Source organism: Cynara cardunculus (assembly GCF_001531365.2).
Source record: "Cynara cardunculus var. scolymus isolate 2C chromosome LG 1, CcrdV1, whole genome shotgun sequence".
Classification (NCBI taxonomy): domain Eukaryota; kingdom Viridiplantae; phylum Streptophyta; class Magnoliopsida; order Asterales; family Asteraceae; genus Cynara; species Cynara cardunculus.
In genome coordinates, this window is record NC_037528.1 from 6,279,695 (window position 1) to 6,293,321 (window position 13,627).

Below are 13,627 nucleotides of genomic sequence, written 5' to 3' on the forward strand. Positions count from 1 at the left end.
AATATATATTTTAAATAATATAAGAATTTTTTTATAGCCATATTTATATGTAAATAGATTTAATATATATTTTAAATAATCAGAATTTTGCCTAATATGTTCAATTGATTATTACATTTTAAAGCTATTGAAAATTACCATTTCAAAGGTTTGGAAATCTGTTAGGTAAAAAATTAATGTATTAAATATTTAAATAATATAATTAATATTGAAATCTTTAAAATGAAGAAATTGCTTAAAATGTTTATTGCTGAGGCTGTAAATGAGAAATCTAACAAATGTTTCAAAATAAAAAAAAATGTTTTTAAAGCTTTTAAAAATTACCATTTTTTAAAATGTTTGATGAAAATCACAATGTTATATAAATTTATTTGACAGGATTGTTTAAAAGTTTATTGGGTGAAGAGTGTTGAACATTTTAAATAATATAATCAGTGATTAAATATCTAAAGTTATAAAACTATTTTCATTGTAATTTTGTTTAAAAATTTTAAATTTTTTTACTTAGAAAAATATATAAATGAATCATTGGATATGCTCTAAGAGTATCTTTAACAAATTCTTTAAAATAGAAAAAATTAAGGTTTTTGACAATTTTTTGTTTCAAAAGATCTGCCAAAACTTTCTCCAAAATGGAAAAAGCATGAGAGATGGTATGAAATTCTCCAAATTTGGAGAATTTCCTAAAAATGATTACCATGAAAGATATATTTTTTAATTATATTTCACCAATAAAAACCATGGGGGTTAAATTTTTATGAGAGAAATAATATTTTATTATATGTATACGATATTTTAATAATATAATCAATATTATAATCTCTAAAATTAAGAATCTCTTGAAAATAGATGTAATTTTTTATTCCCTTGGAGAAATTTTGAAGAATATATTGGAGATACACAAAGCATTTACCATTTTCCTTACAACCAACCCGGATAAACAAGACCAACATATATAGAAGTAAATTTATTTTAAAATAAAAAAATCCATAAAGCAAAAAACTTTTATGGTATTATTAACGCACCTAACACCTGCAGCTAGTGCAAGAAGGCTCTTTAAATATCTGTTATTTTCTCCTAGAGCAAACAAGAAACAAAAATAACCCAATTTGTTACCCTACTAGAAAAACTTTCTCCAAAATGATACCGGTCAAAAAGACCAAAGGTCGCCAAAAGATTGAAATGACAAAAATATTAGATGAAAAAAGCTTGGCGGTTACTTTCTCAAAGCGACATTCTGGTATTATCAGCAAGGCAAACGAGCTTTCCACCCTTTGTGGGGTGGAGCTTGCCATCATCATGCTTTCCCCAACCAAAAAGCCAGTCTCGTATGGAGTTCCAAGTGTTGAGGCGATTTTAGATCGCTACATGGAACAACTTCCTCCTCCGGATCCGAGCATGTCTCAATATATGGAGTCTTACCGCAATGCCAACATCCAACAACTCAACAGGGAGCTTACCAACATGGTTGCTCAAACGCAATCTGAGAAAAAGACCGGTGAAGAACTGGACTTAATAAAGAAAGACAGGCAAGATCGTAATTGGTGGAATGCTCCGATAGAGACTTTGGATGTCGAACAGCTTGAGAAATTGAAGGTGGCAATGTTGGAATTGAGGAACAATGCTGAGAAGCAAGCCGAAAGGCTTACGGTGGAGGCTGCTACCACCTCTACACCAATAATTCCTGGCTTTGGGTCTATGGGGGCAGATGGTGCTGGCCCATCAAACTGATCGGAGTATGGATTTAGATCTTCCATGACTTTTCATGGGTTTATGTTGGGATATCAATGATGTTTAATTCTGCTTTTAATCCGTTTAAGGCTATGCTTTTGTCTTCATTTTTCCTTCTCAATTCTAGGTCGATTATTTAACGTTGTTAGGGTTATCATTGCTTAGGCTTCCCAACTCTTTATGTTTCTTGTAAGAGGACTAATAATAATTATCCTTTCATTACATCGATTTTAAGCACATGGTAATCTTGATATAATACATAAATTATCATGATTTACTTAATTATGCTTATAATAAGATAGGGTTAAACTGTGTCTTGACTGCAAGTTATTCCATAATTTGCAGATTATAGCTTGCCCAACACAAGGCAACATGGTCATCGATATCCTCTATAAGATTGAAATTTATATTAGTTCCATTTTAAGTATTGAGGTAACTACTAACCATATTATTACGAATACAACATGATGAAAGAGGGTGTTTTTCCCCTTATCAATCAAGGAGAACATAAGAAACTAGTGGAGGTAATGTTGTAATGAGGAATATATGATCTTGGTAACAGCGAAAAATTAAGTGTAGGAGGAGGCTAAGTGGAGAGGAAGATCTAGTTTTGCATTTGTACATATCCTTTTATGAGATGAAGGAGGGTGGCAAGTCGTAGATACTATACATGAGCTATCGCGAGTTTTTTTCTCTTTCGTAAAGAAGATCTTCAAGTGGCAAATTTCTTGAAACGATTGTTCATAGAAGGGAAATCAACACTTTGAAAAAGTTTGTTCTTGTTGTTTAGCATCTGGTTTCCGTCATTTAATTTGTACATTCTATTGAGACTTTGATGGATCATTTCGTCAATCGAGCCTTCTTTTGTTGAGTCTTGGAATTTCAGGTTTTCCTTTCTATCTCTGCCCATGGATATTACTTAGTTACCCTCTGTAGTTCTTTTTGCTAACCGTGGGGTCTTGAAGATAAAAGATCAGAGTGGCCTTGAGGAGACTATAGTAAACTTAGGCTCTACAGTTTTGCAAATACTGTGAGATGGAAGTATGGGAGCCAAGTTTTATTTCCATGGTTCTTACACAATCTTCTTTTTCCCCAGTGATCGAGTATATAGATAACATATAATGTGTATATATACTACCTGATGTTCACTGTGGTATAGTTGCTCAATAAGAGTAGCTAGCTAGCTAGCAAAACTCCGAATACATCAACAAAAGTTTATGGACCTTAGAATAAACCAAGGCCATAGCCATAGTTATGGATGTGAGAAGCACTAGAAGATGATGATATGATAAGAGGAGGTTTGATATCATAGTTATCAACACCACCTCTAATACTAACTATTATTAGCACCGAAAATCGGCAGAGTTAGAATTCTCGACAGAAAGCTTGTTAGCTTGTATTGCCACACTCTTCTTAAGTTCCTCCATTGAATCCTTTAGTTGTTCAAGCTCATGGAGAATTAGGTCTTCAATTGGTGCTTCCCACCAAAATTGGCTCTGACTAGCCTTTCTCATTTCGTCTAACGTCTCACTTCTTTTTTTCTCGGCTTCTAACTCATTGAGCAAGTGCGTCAGCTGCATTTTAGCTCAGGAATGCTAGCTATCCTATGAGCCTCTACGACATGTAAACTTGTGGAGTTAAGTTTTGGGTTCCGGGTGAGAAATCTATCAACAATTGACTCGACTTTAGGATGTCCAAAGGAAAAAACCTTTCTGGCCGGAGAGAATACCACAATAGCAATTTCGACCCCACACAATGTGCAAAGCTCACTAGCTTTCTTGAAGAGCCCTGACCGTCTCTTCGAGAAGATTACCTGTAGATGGTTTTTTATCTGAATTTTCGCTATCTTAATCTTTTGTCGACCCAAGCTTGGTTTTTTAGCCATAGCACCAGAGGTTCAAAGAAATATGACAAAAAATGGAGGATCTCGGATAACGATCTTTCGAAAAAAATATGATAATTTATAGGCGACGAATTAAGTAAATACTCACTGTGGTGTCTTAATTGCAATTAATTATTGATTGGGAGTTAAAAATCTTCATTTTTAATTCATGGATATCAAGAAAATCAATTTCTTGTTTTTAACTATTTGACTTTTACATGCAAAGATAAGTTACAAAGTCAACACCTTGAATTTGTAGCATGTGAAATAGTAAATTAATTTGTATGTTACATTGAGCCAATTAAAGTCAAACTCATAATTTGCAGGTTCAATTGTAAATGATTATTAGAGAATGAAACTGATGGTTTAAAAATATACACCATCATTAGCTAAAACTAGATCATAATACATATTCAGTAAGTAATAATTAAATCAAGCTGTCGAAAAACTTGCTAAAGGAGAATTATTTGATCAATTACTCGATTATATTGTGGTGAACCCGTCGTTACTTTGATGCAAAATGCATCGATTAGGCCACCTCTGCAAACTTGTGGCATAAATAGTCATATTTGTTTAAAATGATGGATATATAAGTAAAACACTAATATATATTAAACGACGCGTAAAGAATATATAATAATTGAATAATCCCTTTTAGACAATTGCGTAATTAAATTAATTTAATTATAACTTACTGAAAACGAATTACGATATTATTCTAGTTAATGATGGTGGATTTCTTATGAAACCATAGTTTTCATCCATCAATAATCATTCACAATTGAACCTACAAATTATAAGTTTGACTTTAATTAGCTCAATGTAACATACCTCTTTACTATTTGGCATGCCACAAAGTCAAGGTGTTGACTTTGTAACTTAWGTAAAAGTCAAAGAGTTTGCCTAATGATATTAAAACCAAGAAATTGATTGTCTTGTTATCCAGGAATTAAATAAAAGGATTTTGTAACTCCAACATCATTCAATGCAATTAAAACTCCAAAATAAGTATTGAATTCTCTTTCTATAAATAATTGCCATATTTTAGTCCAAAACTCATTATCCAAGAACCTTCATTTTCAGTCAATTTTCTTTTGAAGATCACAARCCATGGCTAAGAAACCAAGCTTGGGTCGCCAAAAGATCAAGATCGCAAAAATCCARATAAAAAACCATCTACAAGTAACCTTCTCGAAGAGACGGTCAGGGCTCTTCAAGAAGGCTAGTGAGCTTTGCACATTGTGTGGGGTTGAAATTGTTATTCTGGTATTTTCTCCTGCTGGAAAGGTTTTTTCCTTTGGACATCCACAAGTCGAGTCAGTTGTTGATAGATTTTTGACCAGAAACCTTAATCTTAACTCGRCAAGTTTACATTTCATAGAGGCTCGTAGGATAGCTAGCATTCCTGAGCTAAACACGCAACTGATGCACTTGTTGAATGAGTTAGAAGTTGAGACAAAAAGAAGCAAGACGCTAGACGAAATGAGAAAGGTGAGCCAGAGCCAGTTTTGGTGGGAAGCGTCAATYGGAGACCTGATTCTCCATGAGCTTGAACAACTGAAGGTTTCAATGGAGGAACTCAAGAAGACTATCGCTACACAAGCTAATAAGCTTTTATTCGAGAATTCTAACTCTATGCCAATCTTCGGTACTAATAATAGTATTAGTGGTGGTATTGATCACTATGAGATCAAACCCGCTCCTATCATATCAGCATCGTTTGGTGCGTCTCACATCCATAGCTATGGTTATGGATATGGCTATGACCATGGTTTGTTCTAAGGTTAATTCATACATTTTCTTGATGTATTGGGAGTTCTGTAAGTTAGTACCTCACTAGCTACTCTATGGKTTTTAATGGATTTACATGCTTATTCATTCGCTGGCACACGATGGTTATGAGAAATGGGGTCATCATCGTGTTCGTCAAAGAAAGAAGTTACAAAAGATATCAAAGAAAATTTAATATTGGAATTTCATAATTTAATTTGCTTTAAATCAATTAAATGTATCATGAGTTAAAAAGCTTTAATAAATTAAATGTATGAACGTTACATAGTTGATAATCACTTCAAGTCTCTTTTCATTGTGAAATATCAATCTGTGTTGGGATTCGTTGGGTTTTGTTATATAAATTCACATGGGGTTACGCTCAACATATCACGAGTTTTTGGAGAGATTTTTGATGATTAGTTACAAGCTTGTTTAAGCTTAATCACAGCGACTTTGGTTCGTAATCATTTTGTACTCGGTAACTCTATTTGGATCAATAAAGCCTCCTCCTTTCATGTGTCAATTTTGTAATATTCACGAATAATTGATTATTTAATTACTTGTGCTTTTTCTTTGATTAATTATTATATATTATGTAACTCTTCTTGATTATTTGATCCAAGATTGTTTCGCATTGGTTAAGTTGTTGGTAAATTTCACGTACAAATTAATTTATCGTTGTTCTTGATTAAAATTTGCAACTTTATCACCATATGATCTAATCCCAACAATGGGTATCGGAGTTGTCGCTACATTAAAATTGGTTTTATAGGATGCTTAAAATGTCTAAGTGTTTCAATAGCAATATTTTATACGACTTAATTTTATAAAATCCTATTATAAAATGTCCAATCTAAAATTATACAATAGGTTTATATTTTAGGCTTTTTAACAAGTTTTTCTATAAAGTTTTTAAAATAGTCCTATCAAATATTTTATAAGATATTTTTGATAGTGTGCCCTGTAAATCCATCTTTTTATATTATATTTTTTTTTTCAAATATCTTCATATAAGATAGTTAATACAACGTTTTATTTCAAAATGGTCCTAAAAAACTTTTTAAAACGCCTAAAAGTTTTCTAAAAACATATTGTTACACTTTTAGATGAGACACTTTATAGTATGGTCCAATAAACTTAAATCATATAAAATATGTTATTAGGATGCTTTGAAATTTTAAGCGTCGTACAAACCCAATGTTATTGTAGCATGTACAGTACCTTTTGAATATATGATACCAACAAGTGGGATCAAAGCTTTGGATTTGTAATGCCAAGTTTGTTAAAGAATTTGCAGCCGGTTTCAGGTACAAACACGACTTATGTATTGCACATGGGTGATAAGTTGGGATGTGTTGTTTCATATGACACCTAATTTGGTTGTTCTCTTGACGATCGTTATTCTAAAAACAACATTCAAATAGAGTTTGGTATTGTGGATGTTTGTTCAGGGAAGATTTCGTGATGATTTAGTAAAGGTGATATGGCTTTTTGCATTTCTTCTAGTTTAATTGGTCAAACTGTTACAACAGAAGCTTGTTCGAGTCACATGTACATAATAAAAATGTGAAATGGGATGGGGATATATTTAGCAATATAGGGATTCATTTAGAAATAATCCATAATATAAATTTACAAAAAGAAGATGACGAGTAAAGATGATGGAAAGAGAAAATAATTAGTATTTCYGAGAAAAATAAATCATTTTAATTAATGTTATGTCAGTTTTAGTTCATCTTTAAGGTGAYCGGCATAATTATACTTTGGAAAATTTGAGTTGATGACCACGATAAGTTTAACGTGGTCGGCTTAATAGTTGCATTTGCATCKAAGCCTTGTTCAAGGTTCACACAATAATCTAATAATTAATCGAAAAATTCCTTTTAGGAAAGGAATTACTCACGGTGTTGTCAAATAGTTTGCCTTATGAAGATACTAACAACAAATTCATGACCGTCTTGATATCCATGAATCAAACTAAGATTTACTCATTTCCATATCATCGTATTTCAAGTAAACCTCRAAAAAGAACAGCTATAAATTGCCAGCCAGCCATGTTTTAGTTGAAAATTCATCATCCAAGACATCCATTTTCATTAAAATATCTCATGCTTTTGCTAAGAAACCAAGCTTAGGCCACCAAAAGACCAAGATCACAAAATCCTATTAAAAAACCATCTACGAGTGACTTTTTTGAAGAGATTTCTCAAAGAGATCACGGTCAGGGATCTTCAAGAAAGCTACAACTTTGCACATTGTGTAAGGTTGAAATCATTATTATGGTATTCTCTCCTTGATTTTGCTAGTGTTGATGTTGTCTTGATAAGGATTCCTGCATGCCATCCAAGCATTAGCAATGCAATGAGGGGACGGGATCTGATATTCGAATTACCTAATGAAATTCTGTTGTCTTATGCTAAATTGACAATAGTCTTCAAAATCAATTGACATGTTCGTGTTTTTATCATGAATCGTAGCACCAAAGACATTCCCCATTTTCATAGAAAGGTTATTTAGATTGTTAGATACATTCATTCTTAATTGTATCCATATTTTCTCTTTCCAATGGTAAATTTGGTGTACTGAAAGCATCTCATGAAAGAAAACGAGAGACATGAATAATGCATCGTTACCTCTTTTTGTTATGAAATCTACAAAATATAGCATCTCATCAATATTTGTAATTTTGAAAACCTTAAAGTTGGTTCCAATAAACGAATCATCACACAACCGCATTCACAACAAACCATAATTGAACATCATTGGGATATCACAGTGTCATTTTAGGTTTGATGTACACACACAAGCACAAGACAATATCACATGAAATGAATCGATTTCTCATTATATACTAAGTTGTAACTAACTATCTGTAGCAAATATATAGTTTTTAAATGTTACATTTTGCCGTTTATAAATATTATATATATATACTTCAAAAATATGGGATAGAAGTTTAAAGGATAATCGGTTACTCATTGCTATAATAATTAGGTTTTTCAAAGCGCAACGTTCTTAGTAAGAAATAGTTTATAAATACAATATTGATATAAGAATTAATAAACGAAAATACAATGTTGTACAATAAACAAATTTTGGAAAGGCATTGATGTTGGGTATGTTTAGGCCATTATAGTAATTAGGAAGTCTTGACAGTATATTGTAATTGATAAATTTCTTATTATATATATGGTATCTCTTGATATTTTTTCCTCAAAGAATTCGGGAAGAAATTTACTAATAATTAATCCATTAGGAAAGCCATTAAAACACGATCTATATGGAACTAAATTTACATTTGAAATATCCAAATGGGAAAACATTCAACACATTGTGCAATTTGTAAGGCAAGATAAGCCCTTTAAATATCCTTCAAGTTTTCTTACAAGATCAAACACCAACAAAAAAAACCCTGAAATTTGCTTTTGYTGCTCGACATGAAAAATTCCTCTCAGCCTCCAATGATTACCGCTCGAAAGAGCAAAGGTCGCCAAAAGATCCAAATGAAAAGAATGGTGAAAGTAAGCAACTTATTAGTTACCTTCTCCAAACGCCGTTCCGGTCTTTTCAAAAAAGCGAGTGAGCTTTGCATCTTGTGTGGGGTAGAGATCGCTGTCGTTGTCTTCTCCCCGGGTAAAAAGGTATTCTCCTTTGGCCATCCATCTGTTGAGACGATTGTTGATCGCTTCCTCACACAAAATCCTCCACCRAATTCAAGCACATCTCAACTTGTGGAGGCTCATCGCAATGCCAATATCCACCAACTCAATAGGCAACTCACCTGTGTGAATGGTCAATTGGAGATTGAGAAGAACAGAAGCGAAGAGCTTAGCAAGATCAGAAAAGTAGGCCAAGATAATCATTGGTGGGAGGCTCCTATAGAGAACCTAGGGTTACAAGAGCTTGAGCAGTTGAAGGTAGCTATGGAGGTACTGAAAAAGAACATAGGAGAGCAGGCCAAAAGGCATCTTTCAGAAGTAGCTAACCCAATGCCAATTGTTCCTATCTCTAGTTCTATGGGAGGAAGTGGTGACTCCAGTGAAGTGATGAAGGGTTCTGGACTTGGATTATCCATGTCACCTCATGGATTTGTACTGGGATATGCCCATTTCAGTCGTTGAATCAGGTGAGACACTGTTCTTAAGTTCCCAAGGTCTAATATTAAATCAACTTTGTTCGTGTTTTTTAGAGGGCAAAAAAGAAGTTTTATTAAAATACTAATAACTGATACATAATTTGTTTGTGGTATTAGTGGTAGGGCACAAAACTCTTCCTTTTCTTTAGTCTTTATAATCATGAATAGCATCTGGAGTCTATGACTGTTAGGGTCATCTTTCTAAATTTATACCAGCTTAAAAATACACTTTGCTGCAAAATGACTATTACACATTGGAACTTTCGGATATGATATTTACTGTTCCAATAAATGAATGAAAGCACACTGAAAACTACTTAATAATTTTTTTGGGGCTAGCTTTATATCCTGTAACTCTAAATTATTTATCTGATTTGCAGGGTTCAGGCTTCTGATTCAAGACAATCGGATGTCTATTGGAGTTATTCAAGAAGGTTTTATGGGCATGGAGTGGCTGGTGTGCTTGGGAGTAAATCGCAATTACTTCTAAAGGTTATTTTGTAATTTGTTCTTCGAACTTGATAAGAAACTATAATATGGGTATGTTTGTGATTGGTTTAATTAGCTACCGATGTGTAGCTTCTTTTGTATTGCTATAATCTATATCTCTTGTGTGGGGTTTATTAATTTGGGAACGAGAAAAAAAAACAATTTTTTAAGGATTATTAAGGTTTATATTTGTAATACATCATTTCCCTTTTTGTTTATTTTATATATAAGCCATTATCAATCATGATCTAATTAAATATGAATTAGTTTTATTGAGTCGATCAAATCTTAATTTGGGATCTAATGAGGTCAAGCATTGTATGTTACAAAATTTTGGTTTGTTTTCGGATGAAAACAAGGGACTGGTTTATCAAAGATTTTTATAAAAGTTTGACTTGAAATACAATTAGGTGATGTTTGTTTTTTAAAAGATGTTGAAGTCTGAAGTCTGATTTCACTTCTGATTTATAAGAGATGGTCTTGAAGTCTGAAATCTAGATCAGTAAGATTGTTTATTTTTAGGTCTGAAGTCTTAAATCTGAGTCGGTTAAACTAGTACAAAAATGTAAAAGATAAATAGTTTTGATAACAAATCTCTCCCAACCCCCAAAATATAAACCATTTGATAGATGACGGATTAGGATTAAGAGGTACGTTTACCATTTAGAATTTCAGAGAATATTTAGAGTTTTTAAGTACTTATTTTGAAAATAAAACAAACGATCTTAATAGTTAAACGTCTGAATGAATCAGACTTAAGATATGTTAAGAACTAATTTTGAAAAAACAAACAGATCCTTAATCTCATTTTCAACCCATAAGAACCGTAAAGTCTAACTTTTTTTGGTTAGGAATAATTTTGTAAATAGATATGAATCTTTATCATAGATCTAAGCATGCGGACTATTGAAATAGGTTTAATCTTTTTTAGGAAATTTGTGATCGTACCACATTTGTATTATATTGTCTATGAGTTCCGTGCGAAATCTTTTGTCGATTTACATAAATCCTCATATTCGTCTTTTACGTATTTACTTGGTCTGTTTGTATTTTGGTTTTTTATGTGTTCATATTTGTTTCACTTTCCGCTCCAATTAACTATTTCAGTCAATTTTCTAATAAAAAAATATGAAAAATTGCTAAAAAGTGAAAAACTTTGATCGAATTAACTATTTCAGTCAATTTCCTAATAAAAAATAGATGGTGCTTGTCTTAACCTAGGGGTAGGGGAGGTAAGTTTTTTGACTGAAACTAGACAAGAGAGGGAATGTTGTGCGAATAAGCCATTTTTTTTAAGTTGCAAGTGGTCACCCTATAGCGTTGGTGCGAATAAGCTGGTTGAAGCATTGAGATAAACGTACAGGATATTATTTTGAAGTAATAAGCCGACCATCTAAACTCATGTTAATGAGTCGGGCTATTTCAATCTCGCCGCCGCGGCGTTTGCCAAAAAAAAGTACGCTGCCCATGGCCATCATTAGCCATCTAAACTCATGTTATACAAAATCTGAATCCAAAAATATGCAAATCAGTGAGTGTGATTAGGAATTTACCTCAAATTAATGTCAGTCTTCTTGAACAAACCCTAACTCGTTCGTCGACCGATTTCTATCACAATTCTTGACGGTTCTTCGAAAACCTAGAAGGCTCTTGCTCGGAATGGAGAAACGATGACTCTCACATTTTATTTGATTCAATTGTTGCAGAAATGAAGCCAAACGCGGCCCCAAAACTCCCCGCCGACGAAAATGGCATGAAAACCACCCCATAACTCAAAAGTATTGCCATTTTGGCAAAACAGGCCCTTATGCTTTGCTTTGGCCTTTCACAGTAGAGCTCCTTAATTTCACTTTTAAACCTCAACAGCTTGAGCCCTTTAAGTTTTCTTATTTTACAAAAAAATACCCCCTAAAATTAGGTATTACACCTTAAATAGGTAAACTATTCACCGGTTAACTTAATTGGCTGGTTAAGTAGTTACTTAAAAATAAGAACAATTATCATATAACTTAACAAATAAAATCAATATGGTAACCGCACCAATTAATTTTTAGAAGACGGCTTGTCTTCTGAATGTATTGAACGGAAATTCAAAAGTCAACTATAACACGTCTTTTTAAATAAAAATCTGAATTTAAGTTAATTTAAAAAAATAATATAACATACTTAATTTATAGTGATTAATATAGAATCTACACAATTTCTAATCAAATTATTATCTAAGAGACAATGTTCAAATAAAAAACTTTCAAATATCAGATAAGTTTTTTATATAAAACAAAATAAACAAAATGTGGATTATTAATTTCAATCAATTATTGAACGAGTGATTGTTGGAAAAAAAAAATGATACGAATAACAAAATATGAAAACCTGAGAAAAAACGTAAGCACGACCATGCCCATAATCCAGTAGGGCCATTCGCCTTGATATGGGAAGTGTTGAACTCGAAAATTCGTGTTTTTAGCATTCACATCAATTTGATTTGATTCATGTAGAGTTTTAGTATAAATTAATACAAACCTTCCATTCCATCTTTATCACGAATTTGAGGGTTAAATAAAAAATTTGTGATTTCAGTCTTCCTTTGGTGGATAAAAGATCCCTCCTTTCGTGTGGGGATGTATACCATCAAATCGGTGGTCTAACCAGGTTAACTCATAAGTTCCTGATTTCTTTATGTTTTTCCTCCACATTGCTCCTCTGCTCCGACAGCCTCCTCGTTCTCTCCTTGCTGCCTCCCTCCTCACCGTCTTCCCAACATCCAATTGATGGTTGAATCGGTTCGGTTGCCTTCACATCCAATGGTCTGCCTCCTTAAAGAGTGTTTAATGTAAGCATCTTTACAAAGTCATGGCATACGTAGATCGATTTCATCGTTTTCCTCTTTGACATTTTTGCAAACACCATGGCTACCACCGCAACAGCACCTAATCCATTCAATACACCTGAAAAAGTCTCCCTAAACTGGAAACCCAGATACAATTTTAAATAGACGTTTGTATGGCTCCCATGATCTAATCCCCCATACGGCCATACCGGCACCCTTTTTATTTCTTCCCTCACGTTGACCATCAACGAAGGTAAACCAAAAATTCATAACGAATCACGGTCTGCAACTCCGGTTGCTACATCTACGGCGAGAAACAAAACCGCCACCAGCGCCTCCCTTTTCCCACTCTTGTCTTCCTTACTCCAACACCGTACGTGACCAACTACCACCACCATCAACCTTTCTCCTGTTTCTGCTTTGATCCCTCACCCTTCTTTTTTTCCTGTCAATATGCATCTCTCTGTGAAGAAGATCTATTGAGATATGGTCTCCATTTAGACAACTTTGGAGTTGTCTATGAAGATGGGGAAAAGAGAAGAACCGTGAAGATGCGTCGACCTGTAAAGGAGAGAAGTTTATCGTCGTCGGAAATGGAGATACCCGAGGATAGGGAGTTCTTGAGGGAGGCCGCGGAAATTCGTTGCTCTCCCTATATGTATCTATACTGTCTTATAAAACATTTGGCTAAAACTTTTAAAACTCTTAAAAACTTTTAAACCCGTTCATCCCTATCCGATTTCATCCCATATCTGAATTCGTGTAACTAACTGCAGATAAACACAAT

General features: G+C 33.4%; 3 protein-coding genes and 1 pseudogene across 3 annotated transcripts; 3 read left to right on the forward strand and 1 right to left on the reverse strand.

Moving 5' to 3' along the window:
- Positions 1 to 1,182: 1,182 nt before the first annotated feature.
- On the forward strand, positions 1,183 to 1,731 carry LOC112526997 (agamous-like MADS-box protein AGL62). The gene has a single exon (XM_025137465.1). It carries the CDS (start codon positions 1,183 to 1,185, stop codon positions 1,729 to 1,731), a length of 549 nt encoding a protein of 182 aa, XP_024993233.1.
- Positions 1,732 to 3,074: 1,343 nt separating this feature from the next.
- LOC112527046 lies at positions 3,075 to 3,616 on the reverse strand (annotated as a pseudogene).
- Positions 3,617 to 4,723: 1,107 nt separating this feature from the next.
- Positions 4,724 to 5,395, forward strand: LOC112527162 (agamous-like MADS-box protein AGL61). Its single transcript, XM_025137627.1, has one exon. It carries the CDS (start codon positions 4,724 to 4,726, stop codon positions 5,393 to 5,395), a length of 672 nt encoding a protein of 223 aa, XP_024993395.1.
- A 3,452-nt stretch (positions 5,396 to 8,847) lies between these two features.
- On the forward strand, positions 8,848 to 9,363 carry LOC112527201 (agamous-like MADS-box protein AGL62; the record flags this gene model as incomplete). The annotated part of the gene is made up of 1 exon (XM_025137671.1): positions 8,848 to 9,363. A coding segment is annotated over exon 1 (516 nt), but the record flags the coding sequence as incomplete, so codon positions are not given.
- Between the last annotated feature and the right edge of the window lie 4,264 nt (positions 9,364 to 13,627).

Bases quoted from the DNA above. Each gene is read 5' to 3' on its own strand.
- LOC112526997 (XM_025137465.1), top strand. From the start codon at position 1,183: ATGACAAAAATATTAGATGAAAAAAGCTTGGCGGTTACTTTCTCAAAG.